Raw genomic sequence first — 26881 nt, 5'->3', positions numbered from 1 at the left:
ATCTTAGCCATGCTTTCCTATAAGCATTTTTAATGTGGATCAAATCCTTGAGGAGATCCGGCGTGGTGTCCTCTTAGGTGCCTTGGCGGTACTAAACCGGCGGCCGGACTGCAATCGTAGTCATTACCCGTCCAGGACCCGTTTCCAGCACGGTCCGCACATGTTGACGACGGTCCAGGACATTATTATTATTGTTATTATTATTATTATTATTATTATTATTATTATTATTATTGATGTTCTGGACCCCACAGCAAGATGCAAGACTTCTACTTGGCGGTAAATTACATCTGCTGCCATTGTCATTGATGACAGTATGACCAGCACCATTGTCTCCCGTAGGCAAGTGTGCAGGACTTCTGGCGATACGAATGACATACTTCCGTGTATTATTGACCTTATTATAGAAATGAACAATTGCACGGTCAATCTTATACCTATCGTTTATTTCAAATGTGTTTAAATTTCTAATTATATGCCAGCAGAATCTACTGTAATCTAAGAAGGTTCTCCAAAGGAAAAGATGGCTCTTGAAAACGAACCCAGGAAAGATTAAAAATGATCGGTTTATGATCAGAATAAGTCCATTGAAAATCAACAGTCATTCAACCGGGTCAGGAATGGAATTAATAAATCCCCCAGCTAACGGTGAGGATAGGAATTGTGCCGGCTGCCGAAGCCCGTCGCACTCCTCTGGAGGAATGATTATTGAATGACAAATGAAATGAAATGATATTGGAGAGTGTTGATGGAATGAATGATGATGGGGAATACCGGAGTACCCGGAGAAAAACATGTCCCGCCTCCGCTTTGTCCAGCACAAATCTCACATTGAGTGACCGGGATTTGAACCACGAAACCCAGCGGTGAGAGGCCAGCGCGCTGCCGCCTGAGCCACGGAGGCTCCTTATAAGTAAATTAGGAACAGTAAAATTAATTGGTCTCACCTCCGTTTTCACCCCACCGCGGCAGTTTCTTTATGATTAAAGGAGATTCCAAATATCAATGTTTACGTGTGTTACCTTCAGTTTTGAGATATAAGTATTCCCATAAAAATAATTAACTTTTTTCACTTACTTTCACACTCCCCTCACCCCCTTAAGTGAATTTTCCGGCAAAACATATTTGTTTCTTTAATAGTAAATGATCTTCTAAATACCGATTAACTTCAGATTTTGAGATATGTGTCCTCATGAAACGAATTCAACTCCTTTTCACACCTGCCCCCAAAGATTATTCCCCGAACCCCCCTCCCCCAAAACGCGTCGTTTTATTTTTAAAGAAAATCTAAATACCATTTTTTACGTCTGTAACAACTTTACATTTTATTAGATGTAAGTATCCTCTTACAATTAATTCAATTAATTTTTCAATTTTTCACCCCCCACCACCACCATCACCACCTACCCTCCCTTCATCGGATTTTACGAGAATACCTGCTTCTTTACTTTAAAAGGAGATTCCAAGTACCAGTTTTTACGTCTGTAACATTTTACGTTTCTGAGATATACTGTACATACAGTCTTTCTAAAAATTCACCCCAATTTGTCACTCCTGTTTAACCCCATTGTTTAGATTTTCCAAAAACAAAATACATGTTTCTGTATTTTGAAAGGAGATTCCATATACTAACTGTCTGGTCTGTAATGTCTTCAGTTTCTGAGATATAAGTATCCTCATTTAAGACATTCAACACCTTATTCACACTTTTCACCCCTCCTATTGGGATTTACAGAAAACAAAAAAATACATGTTCTTTTATTTTTAAAGGAGAATCTAAATATCAATTTTTACATCTCCAAACTTTTGACGTTTTGAGATATAGATACACTAATTTTTTAAATACACCCCCCTCTTCACCCCCCTATTTGTATTTTCTTAAAACAAAAGTACATGTTTCCTTATTTATAAAGGAGATCCCAAATACCGATTTTCAGGTCTGTAACATCTCCAGTTTCTGAGATATAAGGATCCTTATTAAAGGCATTCAACCATTTTTCACCCCTCCTATTGGGATTTTCCGAAAACAAAAAATACGTGTTTCTTCATTTTGAAAGTAGATTCTAAGTACCAATTTTTACGTCTGTAATCTTTGAAAGTTTTGAGATACAGATACACTCATTTTAAAAATTCACCCCCCTTTCAACCCTCCACTATTTGGACTTTCCAAAAACAAAAAGTACATGTTTCTTTATCTTTAAAGGAGATCCCATATACCTTTTGTCAGGTCTGTAATATCTTCAGTTTCTGAGATATAAGTATCCTCATTAAAGACATTCAACCCATTTTTCACTCCTTTTCACCCCTCCTATTGGGATTTTCCGAAAATAAAAAATATGTGTTTCTTTATTTTGAAAGGACATACTGAGTACCAATTTTTATATCTGTAAACTTTTAAAATTTTTGAGATATAGTACACTCATTTTAAAAATTCACCCCCCTTTCAACCCTCCACTATTTGGAATTTCCAAAAACGAAAAGTACATGTTTCTTTATTTATAAAGGAGATCCCAAATACCGATTTTCAGGTCTGTGACATCTTCGGTTTCTGAAATATAAGGATCCATATTAAAGGAATTCAACGATTTTTCACCCCTTTTCACCCCTCCTATTGGGATTTTTCGAAAACAAAAAATACGTGTTTCTTTATTTTGAAAGTAGATTCTATGTACCAATTTTTACGTATGTAAAGTTTGAAAGTTTTGAGATATATATACTCATTTTAAAAATTCACCCCCTTTTCACACCCCCATTAATTTGATTTTCCAAAAACAAAAAATACTTGTTCCTTAATTTTTAAAGGAGATCCCAAACACCAATTTTTAAGTCAGTAATATCTTCAGTTTCTGAGATATAAGTATCCTCATTAAAGGCATCCACCATATTTTCACCCCTTTTCACCCCTCCTATTGGGATTTTCCGAAAACAAAAAATACGTGTTTCTTTATTTTTAATGAAGATTCTCAGTACTAATTTTTAGATCTGTAAACTTTCAAAGTTTTGAGATATAGATACAGTCACTTTAAAAATTCATCCCCTTCTCACCCTCCCAGTAATTGGATTTTCCAAAAACAAAAAAATACGTGTTTCTTTATTTTTAAAAGAGGTCAAAAGTACCAATTTTCATGTCTGTAATATCTTCAGTTTCTGAGATATAAGTACCGGTATTCTGATTAAAGGCATTCAACCCCTTTTTCACCCTTCCCCCCTCCTATTGGGATTTTCTTAAAACAAAAAAATACCTGTTTATTCATTTTTAGAGAAGTCTTTAAATGCCAATTTTTACGTCTGTAAACTTTGCAAGTTTTGAGATATAGATACACACATTTTAAAATTTCACCCCCCTTTTCACCCCCTTAGCGACGGGATATCCAAAAATCCTCTCTTAGCGAGCACCTACATCTTAATATGAATGTATCCCCAAAATTTCATTTCTTTATGTCCAGTAGTTTTGGCTCGGCGATGATGAATCAGTCAGCCAGTCAGTCAGGACAAGTTATTTTATATATATAGACTAGCAAGATACCCGTGCTTCGCTACGGTATTATACTGAAATTTATAATTGAATGCTAATTGTTTTAGATATATAATCCGCCGAAATTCGCGATCTGACTCGTTTTCTAATAGATTACGGTATGTTTCCTCACATTTTTCAATCTTTCTTTCCAGCAATCGATTTCGTACTTCCCGGGCTAGGTCCAGATATTCCACCCCGTCAGTTGGGTCCCTAAATCTTTGCCATCTTTTCCTATAAGCGTTTTTAATATGGATCAAATCCTTCAGGAGATCCGGCGTGGTGTCGTCTTAGGTGCCTTGGCGGTACTGAACCCGCGGCCGGACTGCATTCTTAATTATTACCCGTCCAGGACCATTTTCCAGGGGGGTCCGCACATTTGACAACGGTCCAGAACATTATTATTATTATTATTATTATTATTATTATTATTATTATTATTATTATTATTATTATTATTATTATTATTATTATTAAAAGATGTTCTGAACCCCACAGCAAGCTGCAAGATCGCTACTTGGCGGTAAATTACATCTGCTGCCAGTGTCATTGTTACAATGTGACCAGCACCATCGTCGCGCGTAGGCAAGTGTGCGGGATTTCTGGCGATACCAATGACATACTTCCGTGCATTGTTGACCTTATTATAGAGGTGAACAATTTGACGGTCCATCTCATTCCTATCGTTTATTTCAAATGTGTTTAAATTTTTATTAACATGCCAGGAGGATCTACTGTAATCTAAGAACGTTCTCCGAAGGAAAAGATGGCTGTTGAAAACCAGCCCAGGAAAGATTAAAAATGATCGGTTTATGATCAGAATAAGTACAACGAAACTATATAGCCTGTTTCCAGTCATTCGACAGGGTCAGGAATGGAATGAATAAAGCCCCATCTAGCAGCGACAATAGGAATTGTGCCGGCTGCCGAAGCACACCTCTGGGGCAATGATCGTCGAATGACAAATGAAATGAAATATTGGACAGTGTTGCTGGAATGAATGATGAGAGAGAAAATCGAAGTATCCGGAGAAAAACCTGTCCCGCCTCCGTTTTGTCCAGCACGAATGTCACATGGAGTGACCGGGATTTGAACCACGGAACCCAGCTGCGAGAGGCCGGCGCGCTGCCGCCTGAGCAACGGAGGCTCCTTAAGTACATTATGAACAGTAAAATCAATTGATCTCACCTCCTTTTACACCCCACCGCCGTTAAGTTTATTTACACCCCCCCCCAAAAAAATAGAAAACGTGTTTCTTTATGTTTAAAAGATATTCCAAACACCAATGTTCACATCTGTTACATTTAGTTTTGAGATATAAGTATCCCCATAAAAATAATTCACTTTATTTTCACTTCCTTTCACACTCCCCTCCCCCCCCCCTAAGTGAATTTTCCGGCAAAATATACTTGTTTCCTTAATAGTAAAGGGTCTTCTAAATAGTAATTATCACGACTCTAACTTCTTCAGTTTTTGATTTATGTGTCTTCATGAAAGGAATTCAACTCCTTTTCACTCCCGCCCCCCAAACGCGTTTTTCTTTGTTTAAGGAGATTCAAATACCAATTTTCACGTCCGTAACAACTTTAGTTTCTATTAGATGTATGTATTCTCATACAATTAATTCAATTAATTTTTCAATTCTTTCACCCCCCACCCCCCCTTCATTGGATTTTCCGAGAATACGTGTTTCTTTACTTTTAAAGCAGATTCCAAAGCAGATTTCACGCCTGTAATATCTTCATTTTTGAGATATCAGTAGCCTAATTAAAAGAATTCAACACCATTTTCAGTCACTGTTACCCCCCTCCTTCCACCCAAGTGGTATTTCCGAAAGCTGAAAATACACGTTTCTTTATTTTTAATAGAGATAAAAATACCATTTTTCACTTCTGTAACATGTTAAGTTTTTGAGATATACTGTAGAAATTCGCTTTTTAAAATTTCAACCCTTTTTATTTCCCCTTACGTGGAGTTTCCGAAAACAAATCACCTATCTTTCTTTACATTTACAGGAGATTCCAAATACCCACTTTTTACGTCTATAACATTTTACGTTTCTCAGATATTCTGTAGATATAGTCTTTCAAAAAATTCACCCCAGTTTGTCACTCCTGTTTAACCCCCATTAATTGGATTTTCCAAAAACAAAAAAATACGTGTTTCCTTATTTTTAAAGGAGCTCCCATATACAAATTTTCAGTTCCGTAATATTTTCAGTTTCTGAGATATATGTATCCTCATTAAAGGCATTCATCCCATTATTCACGCATTTACACCCCTCCTATTGGGATTTAAAGAAAGCAAAAAATACGTGTTCTTGTATTTTTAAAGAAGATTCTAAATACCATTTTTTTCATCTGTAAACTTTTAAAGTTTTAAGATGTAGACACACTCATTTTAAAAATTCACCCCCCTTTTTACCCTCCATTATTTGGATTTTCCAAAATCAAAAAAATACCTGTTTCTTTATTTTTAAAGTAAATCCCAAATACCAATTTTCAGGTCTGTAATATCTTCAGGTTCTGAAATATAAGTAGCCTCATTAAAGGCATTCAACCGCTTTTTCACCCTTTTCCACCCTTCCAATTGGGATTTTCCGAAAACAAAAAAAATATGTGTTTCTTTATTTTTAAAGGAGATTCTAAATGCCAATTTTTACATCTTTAAACTTTAAGAGTTTTGAGATTTAGATAGACTCATTTTAAAAATTCACCCCCTTTTCACACCCCCCATTAATTGGATTTTCCAAAAACAAAAAAATATGTATTTCTTTATTTTTAAAGGAGATCCTAAACACCAATTTTCAGGTCTGTAATATCTTCAGTTTCTGAGATATAAGTATCCTCATGAAAGTCATTCAACCACGTTTTCACCCCTTTTCACCCCTCCTATTGGGATTTTCCGAAAACAAAAAAATACGTGTGTCTTTGTTTTTAATGAAGATTCTAAGTACCAATTTTTACATCTGTAAACTGTAAGAGTTTTGAGATATAGATGCACCCATTTTAAAAATTCACCCCCTTTTCACCCTCCCATTAATTGGATTTCCCCCAAACCAAAAAATACGTGTTTCTTTATTTTTAAAAGAGATCAAAAGTACCAATTTTCATGTCTGTAATATCTTCAGTTTCTGAGATATAAGTACCGGTATCCCGATTAAAGGCATTCAACCCCTTTTACACCCTTTTGTGCCCCTCCTATTGGGATTGTCTCAAAACAAAAAAATACGTGTTTCCTTATTTTTAAAGAAGATTTTAAATAACAATTTTCACATCTGTAAACTTTTAAAGTTTTGAGATATAGACACACTCATTTTAAAATATCACCCCCCTTTTCACCCCCTTAGCGACGGAATATCCAAAAAACCTCTCTTAGCGAGCACCTACATCTTAATAAGAATATATCTCCAAAATTTCATTTCTTTATGTCCAGTAGTTTTGGCTCGGCGATGATGAATCAGTCAGTCAGTCAGTCAGTCAGTCAGTCAGTCAGTCAGTCAGTCAGTCAGTCAGTCAGTCAGTCAGTCAGTCAGTCAGGACAAGCTACTTTATATATATAGATGTTTCCGTCGGCACCCTCTGGTGCAGCGGATCCAGGACCTGCTGGCCGGGTGTTCGGCTGCCGACACCAGAATTACGTTTATATGGCTCGCAAACCACATGGTGTAGATGGAAACGAGTTAGGTGATACGGCTGCTAAGGAGGCTGTTACATTGCCGTCGTTGCCTAACAGGGTTCCAGCTAGTGATATTCGCTCTCAGCAGAGACATTTATTTATGTCCCACTGCGAGATGGAGTGGCAGGCCATCCCTCTCCAAAATAAGCTGTGAGCGATAAAAGGAACTACGAAGGTATGGAAGACTTCGCTTCGGGCTTCTCGGAGAGAAGCAGTGGTATTACTGTATGTCGTCTTCGGGTCGGTCACGGCATAGTCTGCTGAAGGGTGAACGACCCCCGGTGTGTACTTGCGGCCGTCATCTAACCGTGGTACACATCCTTTCGGAGTGCGTAGATCTGGCCGACCTGTGCCGTGGTTTAAAACTCCCGACTGCCATTTCCCTCACCCTACTAGATGACGAGCAGTCAGCAGACCTCGACATACAGTGCCCTTTCTTATGGGGTGTAAAAGTATATTTTGTATTAGAGTATTTTTGTTAACTAAGTTGTTGTCCCAATGACTCTATTTTAGTTCGTGTTTGTGTATTTTAATGTGTTATTTTAACTTCTAACTTGAATGATATACACTGACTGACAGAGCAAATGCAACACCAAGAAGGAGTGGTTCGAAAGGGATGAAAGTTGGGGAAAAAACAGAGACGGCACGGACGAATAATTGATGTTTATTTCAAACCGATATGCAGGTTACACAATGCGCACGGCATCGACTCAGTAGGATGTAGGACCACCGCGAGCGGCGATGCACGCAGAAACACGTCGAGGTACAGAGTCAATAAGAGTGCGGATGGTGTCCTGAGGGATGGTTCTCCATTCTCTGTCAACCATTTGCCACAGTTGGTCGTCCGTACGAGGCTGGGGCAGAGTTTGCAAACGGCGTCCAATGAGATCCCACACGTGTTCGATTGGTGAGAGATCCGGAGAGTACGCTGGCCACGGAAGCATCTGTACACCTCGTAGAGCCTGTTGGGAGATGCGAGCAGTGTGTGGGCGGGCATTATCCTGCTGAAACAGAGCATTGGGCAGCCCCTGAAGGTACGGGAGTGCCACCGGCCGCAGCACATGCTGCACGTAGCGGTGGGCATTTAACGTGCCTTGAATACGCACTAGAGGTGACGTGGAATCATACGCAATAGCGCCCCAAACCATGATGCCGCGTTGTCTAGCGGTAGGGCGCTCCACAGTTACTGCCGGATTTGACCTTTCTCCACGCCGACGCCACACTCGTCTGCGGTGACTATCACTGACAGAACAGAAGCGTGACTCATCGGAGAACACGACGTTCCGCCATTTCCTCATCCAAGTCGCTCTAGCCCGGCACCATGCCAGGCGTGCACGTCTATGCTGTGGAGTCAATGGTAGTCTTCTGAGCGGACGCCGGGAGTGCAGGCCTCCTTCAACCAATCGACGAGAAATTGTTCTGGTCGATATTGGAACAGCCAGGGTGTCTTGCACATGCTGAAGAATGGCGGTTGACGTGGCGTGCGGGGCTGCCACCGCTTGGCGGCGGATGCACCGATCCTCGCGTGCTGACGTCACTCGGGCTGCGCCTGGACCCCTCGCACGTGCCACATGTCCCTGCGCCAACCATCTTCGCCACAGGCGCTGCACCGTGGACACATCCCTATGGGTATCGGCTGCGATTTGACGAAGCGACCAACCTGCCCTTCTCAGCCCGATCACCATACCCCTTGTAAAGTCGTCTGTCTGCTGGAAATGCCTCTGTTGACGGCGGCCTGGCATTCTTAGCTATACACGTGTCCTGTGGCACACGACAACACGTTCTACAATGACTGTCGGCTGAGAAATCACGGTACGAAGTGGGCCATTCGCCAACGCCGTGTCCCATTTATCGTTCGCTACGTGCGCAGCACAGCGGCGCATTTCACATCATGAGCATACCTCAGTGACGTCAGTCTACCCTGCAATTGGCATAAAGTTCTGACCACTCCTTCTTGGTGTTGTATTTGCTCTGTCAGTCAGTGTATATCTCTGTACTTCCAGGCAATGCCTTATTCCATTGTATTCTATATTTTCTATGATGTTTACTAGAAAATAAGGCACTACGAATTAGACCCGCTGATTATTTTCATCTCATAATCTTTTTTCATCACCATTTGTTTTAAATTCTAATCGGTGGATATATTTTAAAATTTTAATAATCATGTCCTTTTGTTCCATCTCGTACCATAAGGGGCCGATGATTTAGCTGTTAGGCCCCTTTAAACGACAAACATCATCATCATCATCCATGATGTCACTCAATGCTTCATAAAACTTGTCAACTTCATCCTCATCTGCACCCTCACATGGTGAATACACGGACACAATTCTTGTCCTAATTCCTCCCACTGACAAATCTACCCACATCATTCGCTTATCATCATCATCATCATCATATTATTATTATTATTATTATTATTATTATTATTATTATTATTATTAGTGCTTTGTCAGTATTTGCATAGAGGTTGAAGGTCGAATGAGGTCAGTCCTACTCACTGATCACCGCGTTATCTGAGTAGCCTTTGACTGCTGGATAGTGGATACATGCTGGTTGCTATCCCATTAGTTATAATATTGAAGTAACTAAGATGGGCCGAGTCTTGTTGGCGGTTTTCTTGTTCGGAGTGGGAATGTCCTACGCCTATACGTACATGGAAATTGTAACAGAGAGCCCAGGTAGGTACTATAATTTAAGTCCAGAAAACTTTCACGTGATGCTTGAAATATTCTATGGACGACTTCATGCGAGACGTCTTATGGTATATATTTTCTTTTTCTCCAGCAGCAGATTTATTTTCAGAGTTTAATAATGACGTATTAAATTAGATATCATATCGGTTGGAGTGGCCGCGAGCGTGTTAACGCCCTACGGCTATGGAGTCGGTTCGAACCTCAGCGTCGGTTGTCTTCAGAATGGTTTTCTGTAGTTTTTCACTTTACAATAGAAATTTATTTCCTCCTGTTCAATACATGTATCCATCTCCTGAGGGGGAGATTTTTAAAAATTACTCAAAAATCAAATAGGGAGATTTTTAAAAATCATTCAAAAATAAAAAAAGATGGATGAGTGTTTTGAACGGGATGACGTAATAAAAACTTTTTATTGGAAAGTGAAAACCGTCAATACGGAATAATTTCTGTAGTTTCTCATTTTCACTTCCAGAATTTTGCTATTCGTAGGACACAGTCGATTCCTTTCACCTCTTTGCCCATTTTTATTTACCGTCATTTACTTCATCTTGTGGTTCATGTTTGTGGGTTACTGTAGTCACGTCCTAGTTCGTGAACCATGGGCAACGGCTGAGTGGCCTAGTAAGTGGTCCTGAGAGTCGGGATACCAGTTGCTATGGAATGGGAGTGGGCATCTCGGACATATTCTCAGTCTCGTGGCCCTCCTTGTGCTCAGGCGCTAGGACTATACAATTCACCGGTGGTCCATAACCCGTTAGAGGAGAGATCCTCACTTGGACTATGTGCAAGTAGGGTAGCATCCTGCTTCATGAATTTACCGAGCTCAGAACACTTTAAGCAAGCCTCGGACGTATGGGAGTAATGGAGTCCCACTCCCATTTGACAGGCGAGGGACTCCTTGGAAACAACTTGGCGAACGAAATGGAATTCGATGGGGAGCTATCAATATTAATGGGGCTTATGGAAGAAAGAAGGTAGAACTGGCTGAGTCAGCAAAGAGGATGCATCTGGATGTGCTAGGAGTAAGTGATATTCGGGTAAGGGGAGATAATGAGGAAGAGATAGAAGATTATAAAGTGTACTTGACGGGTGTTAGAAAGGGAAGGGCAGAGTCTGGGGTAGGGCTCTTTATCAGGAATACCGTTGCACGCAACATAGTTTCTGTTAGGCACGTAAATAAGCGAATGATGTGGGTAGATTTGTCAGTGGGAGGAATTAGGACAAGAATTGTGTCCGTGTATTCACCATGTGAGGGTGCAGATGAGGATGAAGTTGACAAGTTTTATGAAGCATTGAGTGACATCATGGTCAGGGTCAACAGCAAGGATAGAATAGTGCTAATGGGCGATTTCAATGCGAGAGTTGGGAATAGAGTTGAAGGATACGAAAGGGTGATTGGTAAATGTGGGGAAGATATGGAAGCTAATGGGAATGGGAAGCGTTTGCTGGACTTCTGTGCTAGTATGGGTTTAGCTGTTACGAATACATTCTTCAAGCATAAGGCTATTCACCGCTACACATGGGAGGCTAGGGGTACCAGATACATAATAGACTATATCTTAACAGACTTTGAATTCAGGAAATATGTTAGGAATACGAGTTTTTCGGGGATTTTTCGATGATACAGACCACTATTTGATCTGCAGTGAACTATCTCTAGGCCTAGGGTAGAGAAAGTGAAATCTGTCTGCAAACGAATAAGGGTAGAAAGTCTTCAGGACGAGGAAATTAGACAGAAGTACATGGATATGATTAGTGAGAAGTTTCGAACAGTAGACAGTAAGCAGGTTCAGGATATAGAAAGTGAATGGGTGGCATACAGGGATGCTGTAATAGAAACAGCAAGGGAATGCCTAGGAACAACTGTGTGTAAAGATGGGAAAAGGCGAACATCTTGGTGGAATGATGAAGTGAGAGCAGCTTGTAAACGTAAAAAGAAAGCTTATCAGAAGTGGCTCCAAACAAGGGCCAAGGCAGACGGGGATTTGTACGTAGATGAAAGAAACAGAGCGAAACAAATAGTTGTTGAATCCAAAAAGAAGTCATGGGAAGATTTTGGTAATAACCTGGAAAGACTAGGTCAAGCAGCAGGGAAACCTTTCTGGACAGTAATAAAGAATCTTAGGAAGGGAGGGAAAAGGAAATGAACAGTGTTTTGAGTAATTCAGGTGAACTCATAATAGATCCCAGGGAATGACTGGAGAGGTGGAGGGAATATTTTGAACATCTTCTCAATGTAAAAGGAAATCATCATGGTGGTGATGCAAACAGCCAAGCTCATGGGGAGGAGGAAAACGATGTTGGTGAAATTAAGCTTGAGGAAGTGGAAAGGATAGTAAATAAACTGCATTGTCATAAGGCAACAGGAATAGATGAAATTAGACCTGAAATGGTGAAGTACAGTGGGAAGGCAGGGATGAAATGGCTTCATACAGTAGTAACATTAGCGTGGAGTGTTGGTAAGGTACCTTCAGATTGGACAAAAGCAGTAATTGCACCTATCTATAAGCAAGGGAACAGGAAGGATTGCAACAACTATCGAGGTATCTCATTGATTAGTATACCAGGCAAAGAATTCACTGGCAACCTGGAAGGGAGGGTGCGATCAGTCGTTGAGAGGAAGTTGGATGAAAACCAGTGTGGTTTCAGACCACAGAGAGGCTGTCAGGATCAGATTTTCAGTATGCGCCAGGTAATTGAAAAATGCTACGAGAAGAACAGGCAGTTGTGTTTATGTTTCGTAGATCTAGAGAAAGCATATGACAGGGTACCGAGGGAAAAGATGTTCGCCGTACTGGGGGACTATGGAATTAAAGGTAGGTTATTAAAATCAATCAAAGGCATTTATGTTGACAATTGGGCTTCAGTGAGAATTGATGGTAGAATGAGTTCTTGGTTCAGGGTACTTACAGGAGTTAGACAAGGCTGTAATCTTTCACCTTTGCTGTTTGTAGTTTACATGGATCATCTGCTGAAAGGTATAAAATGGCAGGGAGGGATTCAGTTAGGTGGAAACGTAGTAAGCGGTTTGGCCTATGCTGACGACTTGGTCTTAATGGCAGACTGTGCCGAAAGCCTGCAGTCTAATATCTTGGAACTTGAAAATAGGTGCAATGAGTATGGTATGAAAATTAGCCTCTCGAAGACTAAATTGATGTCAGTAGGTAAGAAATTCAACAGAATCGAATGTCAGATTGGTGATACAAAGCTAGAACAGGTCGATAATTTCAAGTATTTAGGTTGTGTGTTCTCCCAGGATGGTAATATAGTAAGATTGAATCAAGGTGTAGTAAAGCAAATGCAGTGAACTCGCAGTTGCGATCAGTAGTATTCTGTAAGAAGGAAGTCAGCTCCCAGACGAAACTATCTTTACGGGGGCGAAAGCTGGGTGGACTCAGGATATCTTATTCATAAGTTAGAAGTAACAGACATGAAAGTAGCGAGAATGATTGCTGGTACAAACAGGTGGGAACAATGGCAGGAGGGTACTCGGAATGAGGAGATAAAGGCTAATTTAGGAATGAACTCGATGGATGGAGCTGTACGCATAAACCGGTTTCGGTGGTGGGGTCATGTGAGGCGAATGGAGGAGGATAGGTTACCTAGGAGAATAAAGTACTCTGTTATGGAGGGTAAGAGAAGTAGAGGGAGGCAAAGACGACGATGGTTAGACTCGGTTTCTAACGATTTAAAGATAAGAGGTATAGAACTAAATGAGGCCACAACACTAGTTGCAAATCGAGGATTGTGACGACGTTTACTAAATTCTCAGAGGCTTGCAGACTGAACGCTGAAAGGCATAACAGTCTATAATGATAATATATGTATGTATGTAGGCTTATGTACTTCATCTTCATTAAATACCCAGCTGAGCTCAGCTGAGGTTGGCGTCAGGAAGGGTAGTTGGCCGTAAAAACTTCATCTCACCTCATCCCTGACCCCGTATCAGGAAACGTGAGTGAGCGGTAGACATACATTAGATATCGTTTTTATTCGTGGCGATGTTCGAGCTCTTGGCCATTTCATACACAACTACTGTTACACTATTTGATTATTGTGCCAAAAATTACGCAATACTACACAGAATAATAATAATACTGTGAGGGATGTGATGATTGAGAGACATGTCACTGGGTTTTTGATTTTCACCGAAGTAGTCGTGTTTAGAATCTCGACCATTGAATGTGAGATTTTTGAAAGAGTAAATAATGACTTTTTGGTTCGGATTCCACATAATATTGTATGACTTCTTGCTTTATAATAACAGCTATCAATAATTAGAATCGTATTACTGTTCCCCAAAGGCTCGCAATAATACGTTATTGGTTTCATGTCCCACTAACTACTTTGACGGCTTTCAGAGACGTCTAATAATTAATGTAGTCGGCATAGTTTACAATTACTTGTATATTTTTCTGTTTCAATCTGTATATTGGTAAATCTTTGATCTAGGATGCCCTTCTTTTGACATTGTGCCTAGGTTACCGGTCATTAGGGATGCCTGTTCTCTTGGGCAAATATTACCCCCCAAAAATTATATCCAACAATACATTTTTATTGTAGCGAAAAAAATAAGGATTTCTGGAGATACGGTAGGTGTGCTGCACCTCTTCTTCAGCTATCTTTGTAAGTCATAACAGTTGACCACCATTGTAAAGAAATTATGTTCTCAGAAGGTTCCTGATCAATCCTGCAGGTTCTTCGGTTACAAGCACTTCCTTCTACTTCGGTCTCGCCGGCCATCTCTTTCGCCTTAAGAGGTTCCTCATGAAATATACGATACAGGCCGGAGGTTCCTCATGAAATATACGATACAGGGCGACTTCCTTTCGGTGATGATTATTATTGTTTGAAGAGGAAGTACAACTACGCAACCATCCTCTATATAACACTAATCAGAGAGAAAAAATGGAAGGTATCCGGCACTTCGAAAAAAAAAAGGTATCGACCAAAGAAAGACAAGGGCGACGAAGGGCGTGACAATGAAGGACTCACTATGTTTCGAGTGATCTAATACAGTCGGGATCGGAAAAGACCAAGAGTTGACCAATGTAGGTTGGAAAGGATAGATGAAAGTGAGGAGCCTTGCACAAGTAAGTGGAAACAATGACAGGACTCAGCTAAGGGCTCCGTGGTCACCAACCCACGCCCCAAAGTTCAGAGCCCCTGGGGCCTCTTTTAGTCACCTCTTACGACAGACAAGGGATAACATGGGTGTTATTCTACCGCCTCCACCCACAGGAGGAAACTTCCTTTTCTTGAGTATATTCGCAAGCTCTGGATGCTTCTCCGTGCACCCCAGTGCCACTGTATTGGGTGTACTGAAAGTCTGTAGTACCATTCAGAAAATCAAACTCTCGAAGTCTTGCACTATGATATTGTTTCTCAGTGTCAATCTCTCAGCATCATGGAGTAATGATTACATTTATAAAATACTTCCAGGGAGGTGACTCTTCGAATAGAGGCCCCGCATTGTCACACGGTAGGTTAGTTACCCTTAAAAAATAAGTGGGCAATTAGAGAGCTCTGCTCCTTGCGCATGAGCGCGAGAAGGGCCGAGAGCAGCTGACTTCTAATAGTTAGTCCTGTAAAGGCGATATGCGGCGTCAAGGGGCAAGCAAAGCCACAGCAATGTATAGTACCTGACTATATTATGTTTACGCCATACAATCGTACAGTTCGTTTGACGTTCTTTGTTTATGCTGTATTCCTAAACAAGCTTTTATGTTGGCCTACAGTATTTCTATGAGTACAGGCAGTAGTCAAAGGAGTATTTAGTTGCCACATGTGTATGTATGTTCAGTCTTCAGCCCTAAGGCTGGTTGGATCCTCAACAGCTCTGCCATCAGCTGTCATAAATGGCCTAGGCATCACTGAAGAGGCGTACTAGGGAAATGAGGAGTGAGGTAGTTTCCCGTTGCTTTCCTCACCGAGCCAGAAGTTGCTATTACAATCAGTCTGCCAAGCCCACTGAAATGCATGCACCAACCGACCCTATGAGCAACATTTTCACACCATTCATAGCAGGGACTGGCTGCATAAGGAATGGCATTACTAGCATCGCTCATACCTCAGTCACTTTCACATTGTCAAAGTCAAGGATAAGACAGAGACAGATCAATGAAAGTAACAAAATTGCTCTAGCCCATACCAGAAGACATAGTGCACTGTAAACACTAGGTCCTGCCAGCAAAGGCACATATCAAAATGATCAATTTTTTCCTACACATAACCTAACGAAGTGAATATTCTATAGGCTAATTAAACGCATTTACTTAGCACATAGCGTTTGTATACAAAATAACTTATTATCTTTCCTCACTACAATCTAATGCACTGCAAATAACGAGACATTAGGCACAATAACAATTTCAAAAGTTTAAATCTGTTTAAGTAACGCCTCCTTCAATTGTTCTAACTGCGAACCGTGCAATCAGTTGCTCGGCTGGTCATTTCTTCAGAGCGCACACTCAGCTCCTTTACCAGTCTGAGCTGGAACGCTGTTCATTGAGCCAAATTGTGCTTGCCTTTGATCTAGGCCTTCAGAAATCTAGATGCCGTATTACTTAAGATTTCATACACGGTCAATTAATTTTCTATTACATGTTCAAGTGAGTTATACTAACTGCCGTACCTTTTATCCTTTTTATGGTATTAATTTTGAGTCTGTATTTGCATTCCCCAGCTATTTTGTCTACAACCTCAAGACTCTAAGACAAGAAGGTACCATCAGTGTACCTAAAGTTATTCAGCAATCCGTGTGGGTGGGGGGTACAGATGAAGAATACACCTAAGTATCCCCTGCCTGTCGTAAGAGGCACTATAAGGGGCGGCGTAGGGGCAGAAATGGATTGTGGCTTTGCTACCATTAATTGTACCTCTGTGGATGGGAGGGGCTGAATGCGTACACAGGTAATCCGTGCCTGTCCTAGAAGCCGACTGAAAGGGTCACCTGGCCATCGGTCCCCTCCTTATTTTATATTTATTCGTGAGAGTTGGTTGCAGACAGAATCAAAATTGGATGTGCGTGCTGCTTGGAGACGGGCCTGTTACGTTTGCGACTACGCTCGAAAGCCCAGACGGTATCACCAAATCTTCGGGTGAGAACGCCAAGTACTCAGCAGTAATATCCGCCTGACAACGCAGGTTCCCGCAAAGCGGATTGACAGAAGAACATATTTTTATCAAATAATTTTTTGGGTCTATACTTATCACTCTGTACACACTATGCCACGAACCTACTACGCTGGCGTAGCACGGGGAGAGGTGACCCTCCCACGTGGCGCGTCCCAGGTGGTGGGTAGGGTGCTCCTAATCGGCTTGCCGGTGGACTTGAGCGAAATAAAAGAGCTCTCGCGGACCAAACACACAAACCCCTGTGGGTGGGGGACGCAGACGAAGAATTCATCCATGTTATCCCCTGCCTGCCGTAAGAGGAGACCACAAGGGGCGACCAAGGGATGATTGAATTAGTACCATGAGACTACTCGTAATTAGTACCATCACACTCGAGAAACACCGTGCGTCGCCTTTGCTTGCGAATAGTACCACTATTATTTACAAGTTGCTTTAACGTCGCTCCGACTCAGACAGGTCTTATAGCGACGATGGGACAGGGAAGAACTAGTAGTGGAAAGGAAGCGGCCGTGGCTTTAATTAAAATACAGCCCCGGTATTTGCCTGGTGTGAAAATGGTAAACCACGGAGAATCATTTTCAGGGCTGCCGACAGTGGGATTCGAACTCACGATCTCCCGAATACTGGATGCTGGCCGCACTTAAGCGACTACAGCTATCGAAGTCGGTACCACTATATTAGGTACACAAGAGGTTTGTGATTTGTAGCAACAGACGCGGAATCAGTATGGGTTTTACAGTATCCGCGATTAGTACCACTATGCGAGAAACACCACGGGTTAGTACGAGTCCCTGTGATTTGTACATCTGTGTGAGAAACACCATGGGTTTGCGTTGCCTATGAGTGGCTCTATAATGTGAGAAACACCATAGGTCTGCGTTATCTGTGCGTATTACATTACCTGCGAGTAATACCACAATGTGTGGGACACTGTAAGTCTACATTACTCATGATTAGTACAGCTACATGAGAAATAACATGGTTCTTACTTTCCTAGCGATAAGTACCATTATAAGGAGCCGTTGACCTGGATTTTGGACCCCTTTAGACAACAAGCATTGTCGATTCAGGGCTGTGCTTTGGAAGCAGCCCCTTGGTCAGTATATGCTATTGTTTTCAGATTGCTTCTGAGAACGTGGGGCGTTGCGGGTCGGATTCAATGATTGTTTTAAGTCATTATCATTGTTCATCGTCTCATCTTTTTGAATTCCAGTCAGTGGATTAATGTTGGAATTATTTTAAACTTTCAATATTGCGAGTTGGATCTGCTGATTATTTTAAATTTATATTCATACATTCATTCTTCAGCATTAGGTTTCGAATTCTGATCAGTGGATGAGTTTTGGACTTTAAAGTGGCATTACATTTCGTACCATTAGGGGCCGATGACCTAGATGTTAAGTCCCTTTAAACAACAAGCACCATCATCATCAGCTGTGGGGTACATGCTATTTTGGAGGATATGAGGAAGTCCCGGTGCTCATTTCCTCACTCAGTCCATATTAGGCATCATCAAACAACGGACGCCGGGCAATACCTGCTATGACCAGGTGGGCATTATCTTGGCTGCTTGGTTCGGCTACAGAGGCCCCTGATCGTAGTGGGTGGCATTCTGGGAGGATGATTTCTGACATGGCTCCGAAACAACCAAAACCTGTCCAGGGTGGTTCACCACCCAAGCCTTTAAGTTTTGATTTTTCTCTGGGGACAACCCAGTGGGGAAAGACGCAGCGTGAAAATATGGGATCTAGTTTCCGTAGGTTCCTGGTTGCTTCCAGAACCGATGGGAATGCCTTCAAAGTGGTGCAATATGTTTTGATTTGCAGGCACACAGAAGGTGTCTACGCTGAACCGGAAAACTTAAAAAATGCGCAATGGTGGTTTGTTGTTAAAGATGCGCACTGCTGTGCAAACTGACCTGTTGCTCAAGTGCGACCACTTTGGCGAAATCCTCATCAAAGTGGAAGAGCAAGCACACATTCTTGAATCTGGTTCGGAGGGTCATCCTCTACCGCAACTTGATCCTTAAAACGGATGATGAGCTGATGGAAGACATGAGAAAACGGGGCACGACATGCGTCCGGAGTATTAAACGCAAAGTCAATGGCGAAAACGTTGCCAATTGTGCTTTCTTTGTTTGCTTTAAGTGGTCAATGTTACCAGAGAAATTCAAGGTTGCAACGTGTCGTTGCGATGTGAGGCCGTACATTCCGCCTCCCATGCGGTGCTATAATTGCCAAAGATTCGGATACATGTTATCTCGTTTGAATAAGTCTGTGTGTGATACATGTAGAAAAGAAGCTCATGGTGCGGAGCAGTGTGCACCTCCGGACACGTTTACCAACTGGCCTGGTCTTTGTTCTCCTCGAGATATAAATTGCCCTGTCTATTTCAGAGAAAAGGAGATTCAGGAGATCAAGACCCTGGATGGGCTCTCATACCAGGAAGCGCGCCGTAAGTTCAGTTCCACGAATGCTACCTCGAATGAAATAAAAATTGGCGTTATAGCATAGAGTCTTTCTAGTTCGTCGTTCATACCAATAACTTCTGCGAAGATCCCTGCGCCCAAGGTGAAAGTTGCTCCTGTGAGCAACGCCTCAAAGAGTAAAAGCTCGAAGGCTGGGCCCATCCAACCTCCGACCACAAAGAAGTCTGTGCCGGCTAAGAAACCTGAGCTGGTACAGCAGGGGAGGAAGACAATCTCTCCCTTCCCCAGGAGGTCAACGAAAGCCGCACCCAAGCCGGCGTTGCCGGCTGGGAATCAACCCTCATGCCCATCTAAACCAGAATAACAGGCGGGGAAGACATGAACCCTTACCAGACGCTTCCCCATCTACCCTCGCGAAAGGGGAATCATGCCCTCGATCTCTAGAATATGCATTAGCGCCAGCAAGTTCATCTACTGCAAAACCTGTATCCTCCTCTCGTAAGAGGAAAGCCCGCCACCGAAAAGCGCCGAAGTATTTAGGTTAAAAAGCGTCTCACCGCTCACAACCTAAAACTCTTAAAAGTCCACACTATGGTACTGTTACAGTGGAATGGTAACGGTTATGACAGGCATCTTACTAGTTTCGCCAGATAATCAGTTATAGTCGATTATAGCTTGTGTTCAAGAAACTAATCTCAAACCAGGCCTTAAGAAATAATTTAGACTATATTGAACGGGACGAAAATTTGTTAACCGGGCTTCCGGTGTTGGTACTTTTACTCGTTCTGATACCTACAGATAAGATATTCACTAAGAATCCAGCTGCAGGCAGTAGCGGTACTTGCCTGTCAAAACTGCTGTTTATAGTGTTTATTTCCCACAAGCCAACCTCTTAATATCAATTATGTAATTGATCTTATAGATCAGCTCCCAACCCTTTTCCTCTTATTGGGTGATTTTAAGGCTCATCGCCCATTATGGGGCTCTGAAATGTCTTGCCTCAGACGAAGAGATCTGGGACAGTTAACTGGAAAGCTGGATTTATGCGTTTTGAATACAATGAAACTAACACGTTTCAGCGTGGCACACGGTACCTTCTCCCGCATGGCTCCTCCTCGATGAATTGTTAAACGTGCTGATTGGCCAATGTTCAATTCACTAGCTCTATTTATCGATGCGAAAAGCCGGGGCGTTGACGGTGGTATAACTTATATCATATAAGTTATTCTTGCTGCTGCTGCTGAGGAGTCCATTCCATCTTTTACTGGGGCTCCTCGTCGAAAATTCGTTCGGTCGTGGAACGAAGAAATTGCAGCAGCTATAAAAGATCGACGTCGCGCTCATAAACGCTATCGTAGGCAGCATACTGTGGTCGACTTCACTAAGGCGCGAGTTCTTATTCGATAGAGTAAGAAAGCTTAATGGGAAAGGTATGTACCGTCCATGACATCACTACACCATCATTTCAAGTGTGGACTAAACTTCGACGCATTTAGGAAGTTCAAGGATTATCTTCACTAGCAGGAATTTCCATTTCAGGCGGTATCGTCATTGATCCACTCACGGTTGCTAACCATCTACCAAGTCATTTCGCAGATGTGTATGGTTCCCGGGATTATCATCCTGATATCCTTGCTCTGAAGTGGGAGGCAGAACGCTATCGTGTGAGTTTCGCCACTCAAGGTTCAGAGGATTATAACATGTCCATTTCGGAGTGGAAGCTCACCAGCGCCTTTGCGCTTAGGAAGGGCACACCAAACGTATCATCTAATCTCCATAACCAGATATTAAAGCACCTCAGCGTCGATAGTTTCTTATACCTTCTTGGGGTGTTCAACCGAATCTGGTTAGAGGGTTCATTTACGTCACAGTGGCGAGATGTTTTAAACCTCTCTTTATGCCTGACAAAGGTCTTAAGTATGCAGCCAGTTACAGACGTATTTGTCTCACTAACTGAGTGTAAACTATTTGAGAGGATGTTGAATAGCTGACTGTTTATTGTTTGGAGAAAAGAGGACTTTTGTCCGCGTACCAATGTGGTTTTCCTGATTCCAGCTCTGGAACTGACCACTGGTACGCCTGGAGACTTCTATCCAAGACGCGTTTGTCCGAAAACAGCATTTGGGTGGCATTTTTCTTCGATTTAGAAAATGCCTATGACACTACATCGTGATATGACACCCTTTCAGTCCTGCATCAATGGAATTTCCGCGATAACTTGCCGATTTTTATTGCGAATTTTTTGTTCCTCCGTCTATTCCGTGTCCGAGTAGGGAGGGCATATTCAAGAAAATGGAGTCTCACAGGTATTGGTTCTCAGTGTCACTCTGTTAGCGATTGCTAAAAATGGTATTGTCGCTGCTAGTTCAGCAGTAATACTGTCGTTATTATTTATTATACAATCTTCCTGCAACAGCTGCAGGTTGCCCAAAGACAAAGAGTACCTTCACAACAATAATGGATGTGGATACAATAGGTAATGTGATCGTATGGATGTTAAATGTAGGCAGTCGAGTGAGGCATGTCAAACATTTATTTGAGGTCCGCAAGCATGATTCTTGAAGATCATGATGGACTTCTTGAGTGTGGTAATATCGATGTTATAGATAAAATCTCTATTTAGCCCAAAGGTATTGCAGAAGTTGACAAAAATGTAGGTATGGTTCCTCGAGCACCTAACATCAAACCGATTACAGAAATGGATGAGAGCTTATATTTTCGCTTGTAGAAGTCCGCCGTTTCTTCATAAATTCTTCTTTTTTCTGCATCGACCTCTTCCGGCTGATTTTCGTTAATTTCACTAGGTAGACGATTTTGCATTATAGCTCACAAAGTATGGCAGTCGCAGAGGACAATTACTACAAGCTATTAGGAGAGTGGAACAATGCACTCCAGTGCCGTCGGAGTGAAGGTTTAAAATTTCAGCTTGAATAGGTACTCTATTTCGATGGTAGGGCTAATGAAATTGACTTCCCTTTCAGAATAATTACTAGCAGGAGGAATTATCTTGTTGGTCATTCGAATAAAACTAAAATACTTGATGTTTCTAGGATAACTGAAAGTCAGACAGAGCACGTAGAAGGATTCCTTATTCCTCCGATTCCCTTTAGTAATGATTCAGAGGCCTCGTTTCCTCAGGTTAGAAACTTCGTTATTTTCTTCAGTCCTTGAACTCTGGCAAGCAAATTAATAACTCCAGATTTGGCAAGACGTTGCTGGTGAGTCATACTGAACTGAAATATATCTTATGTGTTATGGTGTAATGTATTTGTTCAGACGTGGGGTATCTCTGCAACTGATATACACTTCCTGGAAGGATCTGTACCAACGCTTCACAGTTGCCGAGAATGTACAATACACGCTAGACATTACAGACGTGTCGTGATACACTTCATGTTTTAACAAACCTTCTGGTGTTAAGCTTCTCACAACTCCACCGTATTCGTCTTTTCGAGCCTCCATTTCGTTACGGACAGGTGTTAACACACATTACCTTGCGATCCATTTTGCCTTGCTGCGTGATCAGGCGCAGACTGTTAGCCGACGGATTTTGATTATTTCACATTTACCCGGATGTCGTGTAACTGACGTCTAGCCGGCTCCGATAAGAATGTGAATCCTTTTCACATCTGCCCGACAAGCAAACGACAGCCGTTGTTTACACGTCGCGGGTAGGAATGGATCACAAAAAATCACTAGTTTATGGTCTTGCATAGGCGTTTGAAGAAAAGGAGAAGAAATAGACTGCAGTGGTTTCATCCAATCAATATTAAAAGAGACGAGATTGGGACATTCTTAGTACTTTTTGAAGATTTAAGAAATGACGGGGACAAGTTTTCAACTATTTTTGGTTGAGCGTGCAATCGTTTGACAAGCTACATGTAAGAATCAAAACTTCCATTGAGCACGTCAACACATCCATCAGAGAATGTATCCAGCCTATTCTAAACAAGGAAAGACAACACTCAAATACTGCAGACAGTTACCGTGCTGGCTAGATCTGTCATCCTCCACTGATTCAACTGCTCCCACTATCTTCACAATCTGGTTTTGCCGGCACCGAAAGCCAGTCCGCATTGTGGGAACTGCCTACTACAATAGCATTGTAGCCGTGTATCGTTTATACGACTTTTATTGGCAAGCGTGAAGCGTCTCGTACACTTCTCTTCCTGACAATCGTGCACCCGACATCAGCTACCCGACAACCGAGTTTGAGATAGACTTCATTCCATGATTCAAACGGACGGAGCCATTTGGTCAAAAGGAAGGTCGGCTTTCATTACTTTGACCCTTTGTTATACTTCTTACATTTCTTTCTCACCTGCATGCACTCATACACACAAATCAGTACAGTGGACATGAAGATTTTTCAGGGTCATCTTGTGTGCCTAATCTCTTGCTCTTAATACTGAATATTTTTCTTTCTTAGATTATCCCGGAATGTGTTTCGATCGGGACACTAAAGAATTCTACGCTTCGGGTTCAAGATGGTTCAAGTCTGGCGCGTGTGAGATGTTGTTGTGCTCTTTTCCTGTGATAAGTGGCTATGGGTAAGTAAACCAAACATTAAATATTCACGTCTATGATGTTGGGCTCCACAGCTTAATGGTCAACGTTTTTATCTTCGGTAATAAGGGCCCCGGGTTCGATTCCCGGCCAGGTTGAAGGATATCAATTGTAAACGGCTAATTCCTGTGACGTGGGGACTAGGTGCTTTTAGTGTCCCTTATGTTCCTACAACCATCTAACACTATCCTTCACCACAGAATGACGCAGTTTCTCACACACAGCAGGTGCCACTCACCTTCATCGGAGGGCCTGCCTCACATGAGCTCCACCAGACTAGAAATAACAACACGAAATTAAGAAAACGAAAATCTAATCTGATTTTATGCTCATTGAAATGGGATTTTCATTTCGGTTGGAAAGGCAGCTTGAATGGGCCGCTTCCTTTGTGTTTTGACCCATGTCCCTGTTTATTATACAAGGGAAATAAGAAAATAAAAAAATAAAATGTAGAATAGTAAACAGGAAAATCAAAGAGGGTAGGGAGAATAGAGAAACTAGAAAACAGCTAATGAGGGAACTGAATAGAGTGAAAAAGGAAGCAAAAGAGAATTATATTAATGGCATACTTCAAGAGGGTAATGGACACAAAGGGAAATGGAAAAAGGTGTATACATATATTAGGAGGGAGGGGAAGGAAAGGGAGGAGTTGTAGAAGACAGGTGGTCTAATGTTCTAAGGGGAAGGAGATTGCAGGCCAAGGGCTCTATTCAGGATCAGAATTCAGGACAGGTGTCTGTGCGAAATCGGTACGAGTCACTCCAGGTAGAACAACAGAGGGAAGATGAGCGACAGGGAACTGTTGCTGAGATGCATGGAAGTAGGAGGAAGGGAAAAGGTAGGAAAGGGAAATGTAGAGTAGAGGATAGGAAAAGACAGGTGGAACAGGGTTATGGGAAGGAGAAAAGGGAGGAGGAAGTAGCTTCTGCAGCTATCAGGAAAGATAGGGCTGACCAGGAGGGGAGGGGATCAAATGAGGTGGATAGGGTTGAGGCTCTGGTCATGGGGGATTCCATCGTTAGACACGTGGGGAAAGTGTGTGGAGGAAAGGGAACCAGGGTAGAATGTTATCCAGGAATTAGGTTGAGGCAGATGTTGAGAAAAGTAGAAGAGAGGGAGGAGGGGAAGGAGAAGGTGGTAGTGTTTCACGTTGGTACCAACAACGTAAGGCAAGCTGATATAAGTACCAACATAGTTGGAGATGTGTGGGATCTGGTAAATGCAGCACGGGTGAAGTTTAAGAAAGCGGAGATTGTTATTAGTGGAATACTGTGTAGGAGGGATACTGACTGGAGGGTGATTGGGGATTTAAATGAGACTATGGAGTGGGTATGTGGGAAACTGGGAGTGAAATTTCTAGATCCTAATGGGTGGGTAGGAGATAGGGATCTGCGCTCGGATGGCCTTCATTTAAACCGCAGTGGTACGTATAAGTTAGGAAATTTGTTTGGAAGGGTAATAGGGAGGTACATTCAGGGAAACGGGGTGGCCTAGGGAGCGGTGATGAGGGAACAGGGAACTGGAAATCAAGTAGGGATGACATAAAATTGTTAGTGCTGAACTGTAGAAGTATTGTAAAGAAAGGAATAGAATTAAGTAATTTAATAGATATATATTTACCAGATATTGTAATAGGAGTTGAATCATGGCTGAGAAATGATATAATGGATGCAGAAATTTTCTCACGGCACTGGAGTGTGTATCGTAGAGATAGGATAGGAAAGGTGGGTGGGGGAGTTTTCATTCTGGTGAAAGAAGAATTTGTAAGCTACGAAAGAGTTAAAGATGAGACACATGAAATTCTAGGTGTAAGGCTCATTTCTAAAGATAATAGGCAACTTGATATATTTGGAGTGTACAGATCGGGAAAGGGTAGCACTGATGCGGATTCGGAATTATTTGATAGGATAATAAGCTATGTGGGAAACGACATGGAAAGAAATGTGATTGTAGCGGGAGATCTGAATTTGCCAGATGTAAATTGGGAAGGAAATGCGAACGACAGGAAGCATGACCAACAAATGGCAAATAAGTTAATATGGGAAGGACAGCTGATTCAGAAAGTGATGGAACCAACCAGAGGGAAAAATATCCTGGATGTGGTGCTGATAAAACCAGATGAGCTCTATAGGGAAACTGAAGTAATAGATGGTATTAGTGATCATGAAGCTGTTTTTGTGGTAGTTAAAAATAAATGCGAGAGAAAGGAAGGTCTTAAAAGTAGGACTGTTAGGCAGTACCATATGGCTGATAAAGCAGGTATGAGGCAGTTTCTAAAAAGTAACTATGATCGGTGGAAAACGGTAAATAAAAATGTAAACAGACTCTGGGATGGGTTTAAAGAAATTGTTGAGGAATGCGAAAACAGGTTTGTACCTTTAAGGGTGGTAATGAATGGTAAAGACCCACCTTATTATAATAGAGAAATAAAGAGACTAAGAAGGAGGTGCAGACTGGAAAGAAATAGAGTTAGAAATGGCTGTGGAAGTAAGGAGAAATTGAAGGAACTTACTAGAAAATTGAATCTAGCAAAGAAGGCAGCTAAGGATAACATGATGGCAAGCATAATTGGCAGTCATACAAATTTTAGTGAAAAATGGAAGGGTATGTATAGGTATTTTAAGGCAGAAACAGGTTCCAAGAAGGACATTCCAGGAATAATTAATGAACAAGGGGAGTGTGTATGTGAGGATCTTCAAAAGGCAGAAGTATTCAGTCAGCAGTATGTAAAGATTGGTTACAAGGATAATGTCGAGATAGAGGAAGAGACTAAGGCCAAAGAAGTAATAAAATTTACATATGATAACAATGACATTTACAATAAGATACAAAAGTTGAAAACTAGAAAAGCGGCTGGAATTG

At 41.7% G+C, this 26881-nt stretch overlaps 1 protein-coding gene across 1 annotated transcript in view; it reads left to right on the top strand.

Moving 5' to 3' along the window:
* Positions 1-9718: 9718 nt before the first annotated feature.
* LOC136872651 (uncharacterized) overlaps positions 9719-26881 on the top strand; it is a 36893-nt gene continuing 19730 nt past the window's right edge. Inside the window, exons 1-2 of the mRNA XM_067146458.2 lie at positions 9719-9873; positions 23883-24003. Of these exons, the coding sequence (XP_067002559.2) occupies positions 9786-9873; positions 23883-24003 (209 nt within the window). The 5' untranslated portion in view covers positions 9719-9785. The remainder of the gene's footprint in view (positions 9874-23882; positions 24004-26881) is intronic.

The sequence above is a fragment of the Anabrus simplex genome, chromosome 4 (assembly GCF_040414725.1).
Source record: "Anabrus simplex isolate iqAnaSimp1 chromosome 4, ASM4041472v1, whole genome shotgun sequence".
Classification (NCBI taxonomy): domain Eukaryota; kingdom Metazoa; phylum Arthropoda; class Insecta; order Orthoptera; family Tettigoniidae; genus Anabrus; species Anabrus simplex.
The sequence above is the reverse complement of the archived record's forward strand: the minus strand, read 5'-3'. Positions and strand labels throughout refer to the sequence as shown.